The sequence below is a fragment of the Atta cephalotes genome, assembly GCF_000143395.1.
Source record: "Atta cephalotes unplaced genomic scaffold scaffold00019, whole genome shotgun sequence".
NCBI lineage: Eukaryota > Metazoa > Arthropoda > Insecta > Hymenoptera > Formicidae > Atta > Atta cephalotes.
The window spans coordinates 1,538,306-1,542,569 of record NW_012130083.1 but is presented as its reverse complement, the minus strand read 5'-3'; the positions used below and the strand labels follow the sequence as shown (position 1 = coordinate 1,542,569).

Below are 4,264 nucleotides of genomic sequence, written 5' to 3'. Positions count from 1 at the left end.
ATCGTTTTAATTAAATTAACGATATGTTGAGTAGTAACGGCCTGTAGAAATAATTAAAAATAACTCAAATTGAGTAATTTCACATTACGAATTTAATAGTATATAACCATTTATAATTAATGCTCAATTTAGATTTCCTCTTGCTCTATAATCCAGCAGCAGCTTCTAATGGTGGTTGAATTGCGATTACAAACGCGAGACTTCGCACCTCCGAGGGTCGAGCAAATCCTTCGCATCTGGTTGCGGGACGAAACGGACACTATCTCCAATTTTATTATCGGGATTCTACACGTCAATAAAAGTCAATGAAGAAGGTGCTAAACATTTTGCGCGCGAAATGAGAGTGTTTATTACGCGCGGTAACTGAACGCGCGCGCATTATAGGGCTAGAAAATAGTCATATAACCAGGTTTGATATGATTTTATTGCCGGTGCGATTCTAATTTTCGTGCTGTTATTCCGAAACGAATGTGAAATATTTCAAAGGTGGACGCGGGAAGGAACCGTTAGAGGAAACATTTGGAATGGATGCGAGAACACGACTTCGCCTTGACTTTTTGTGGCTTCTAATATTCTTTCCGATTTCTTTTACTTTTATTCTATCTCTCCGTGAAGATTCTAATTCTAACACGCGAGAGAGAACAAATTTAAGTATGCCTTTGTCCGGATCTCGCCGCCGCTAATGACTAGCGGCGAGGACATCGCGACATGAAATCATCGCAAAATTCGGAACGCGAGCGTCGCACGCTCCGTCAGGTTACGTTTTTATTATTCCTGTTTGCGCTGTTATGTAACATCAGGAAACAGCAAATAACATGTATTAAGGGATCCTGCACATCGGATGTGTGTCACCACGACAAAATTATAACATTCTCGCTACCAACATTTGCAATGCTAAAAAAGCAAATTAAATTACATTTATTTCAATTTGTGTGATGTATTTAAGAAACTGAATAATCTTTTCATTGCAATCACTAAATAAAATTTACAAAGTAATACAATTAATATTATCCTTGTACAGCAGTAGTATAGTAATACAAGAAATAACGTAAGATACCATCTTGAACATATTTTACAAGTATTTTTAAATACAACATGATGTTCCCACATAACTCAGCGTAATTTCCTCCGCTTACCGTCAACTATCTTAATTCCTGTCTTCTTTCCGCAAGGAAAAGAAAAATACATCGGAATGCACATAGGGTGGAATTAAAATCCTGAGCATATAGTCGTGTCGCTGCACTTAGTAACATTCTTATCTTTCGTTTTACTGTTATCCAACGTCGTAGAGAGTAACGATGAACGCATTAAAGGTCCTTCTCGTACATTAGACATGGTCCGGTCGAAACCCACGATCGCCAATTTTTTTTACCCCCCAAATCGAATCGAGCATTTCTCCACGCGATTAGGGTGACTAGAAAGCGCGTGGGAGTCAATGGGCAAAAGGGTCCCGTCGTAAACTCTCGAATCTCGAAAAAAAATATATATTAACGTCAGTTTTTATAGCAAGGTCTCCGCGGGGAACAACCCGCCTGTTTGCCAAATATGGCTACCGAGCCTCCCAAGTGTATCTTAATCCTTGAATCAGGCTCCATGCAAATTGTCTCATTTGAAAACCGTGTTTTCCCTTACGCTCTCCCGGGGCTAATAAAGTCATTGAGCGACGGCTCACCCCCATGTGTCACGTATGCGAGAACTCGCCAAGACAATGTGTCACTCTGGTCAGATGGCCTTGAGAGATGGACGTACGTGCGCGCGCAGGGTCACCTTTATTTGTTTCAAGGGCGAATGACTCGATCGCGAGTGGACAAACGAATGTTAATTCCTTTTACAGCAATTCTTTTTTTTTGTCTCGGAAAGTAATACAATAATTTTTTTATCAAAGTCAATTTGTAAAGTTAATTTTAATGTTGTTTTTATTGTACCTTCGATATTTAAAATATAATAAAAAATTTTATGTAGATTTTTAAGAGAGTTAAAAATTTTCAAACTAATAATAAGTTATATATTTATTATTCTATTGACGATGAATTTTGGAGCATAATATATGTGCATCAATTGCAACTAGTTGAAACCACTTTGCGCAATAAAAGAATCACGATGAAGGCCGACTTCTTAAAAAAAGCAGGACGTTGTTTTTATACGATAGCGCGAAAAACATCTAGTGAAATAAAACGCTTATAATGATAATGAGCAGTCCCGACGTTTCCGCTTGACTGTCGTCCAAGTGACCGTCGTCAGCAATATTTTTAGAATCGTTTTTATCGAGATGTCCATGTCCAACGTTTTGCTTCTATACGCCGCGGGATCCAAGATTGATTGTCTTATCGATTTACGTAAATTCGTGAAAACAAATGACGTCTTACACTGACTGATCATTGAAACGTAATATTACTTTGGACAGTTACCGATAGTTTTATCGATTACGATCTCTTGATTTTGACATATTTGGGACTGTATGTTTCTTGCTTTTATTTTCTAATTGTAAGAGAAAGGATTCTATCGCATCGATAGGTTTTATTGCATTGCATGAGTTCTATCTTTCGTCACAGCGTTATGAAACAATATGCAAATATCTGTGATTATTCCTGAGGAAATAGATTCCAAGTGATGAAAATAGGCGTCTCGCCGGATGTGCAACTTGGAAACTAATAAACTACTTATTCAGCTATTAATTTCCGTGAATACCTGTGGAAATTGAAGATTTCAATAAAAAGTCTACGGGTATATAAGAGAATATTATCGTGAAATGAATTAGTTTTTCTCAAACGACATTTACTTGTGACAAACAAAATATGCCAAAAACGAAAATAAACAAATTCACGTTGTGAATAAATCAGAAATTAATTAAATCAAGTCAACTTGTTGCCTCGAACTGACGACATGAGACTTTGAAGTTACAACTTTCATGAAATTTAAATTAGGTGTTGCGTTTAGATCGTAACATCGATAGGAAAAGCAAGGCGTTCAGAATCCTAATCATAATTACGATAATGCTTAATGCGGACGGATGTGAGAAAAAACGACAGAAGTCGTACAATCGCTCCTATTAGCAAAGTTCTCATCAACGAATTCATTGCCGATATTATGCGCCGTCACCATCATCCCTGTCACTGTCATTATATCGTTGCACGTATCTCGAGTATCCCATCTTCCTGCACGACAAAGAGAACCATTATCACTCGTTGCGTTTATCATCATCTACCTACAGTTGGCATGCGCTAGTATAGACACGTCGCCGGGAACACACGATGCCTATCATTTCTCTTTCTCTCATTTTTTTCATGCATGCATACGCGCACGTATAAACGCATACGCGTGCATAGAAATAATATGTACAGAAAGCGCGCGTTCTCGAACGCAAACTGCATTCTCATGATAACTGAGGAACAATTCAGTCGATTGTTTGTTTGGAAAGCGGAGTAAGTCTGGAGGAGCTTGTTACAAATGATACGCCCTATCAGCTTACGCAGTTATATTGATAAACGCTTATTATATCCAATTCCTTTATTAGAACACTGAAAAAATCTTATTATTCGCGTATTGAAAAAGAGAACTTCTAAATAAACTCTCGTGCTTTCTCGATCGAACGAAACAGATTTTAAATTGGAGCAACGAACGAAAAAGGAAGTAATCGCATTTCTGTCGATGAGATTATCTTAGATATTAAAAGCACAGCTTTGCTTGGCTTACAGGTCGGTGATCGGGTCTACGGGTTCTGCTCTCTTGAGAGCAGAAAAGGGGAAAGGGGAAGGTAAGATCAGAGGTGAGAACGCTCTGGGGTGGGATAATAAAAGTATAAACGTAAGCACGAAACGGGGCTTGGGCGAAACGGGAAACGGTGTTCCTAGCTGGGCATGATCGGGAGAAAAGGTTGAAAGGCAAGATGCTCACGATGCAACGCTCGGAATTGCTAAGAGGGGGAGAAGGCTGCAACCCTCCCGGCACGCATTTACTACCCCCCGTTGTACCCAGGGCTTCCGTCTCCGAGCCTGCCGAGAGGAGCGTTTCCTTCAATCGAGACGTCCATGTGAAGAGGATCGGTGAGTCCAGGCAATATCACACCATACATACTGCGACATATCCTGCATATGTAGTGGAGCGAGAGAGATCGAAAGAAATGGCGCTGCTTGATTTTTTCAGGTCCAAGATGTATCGGCTATGTTTTTAGAAAAAAGCGATATATATATATATATATATATATATATATATATATATATAATAATATATATATATATATATATATATATATAATTAATAATAA

General features: G+C 38.5%; 1 protein-coding gene across 1 annotated transcript in view; it reads left to right on the top strand.

Moving 5' to 3' along the window:
- Positions 1-3,886: 3,886 nt before the first annotated feature.
- The window catches only part of LOC105619168, a 17,853-nt gene continuing 17,475 nt past the window's right edge, over positions 3,887-4,264 (top strand). The window contains exon 1 of the mRNA XM_012200697.1: positions 3,887-4,043. Coding sequence (XP_012056087.1) covers positions 3,887-4,043 — 157 coding nt within the window. The remainder of the gene's footprint in view (positions 4,044-4,264) is intronic.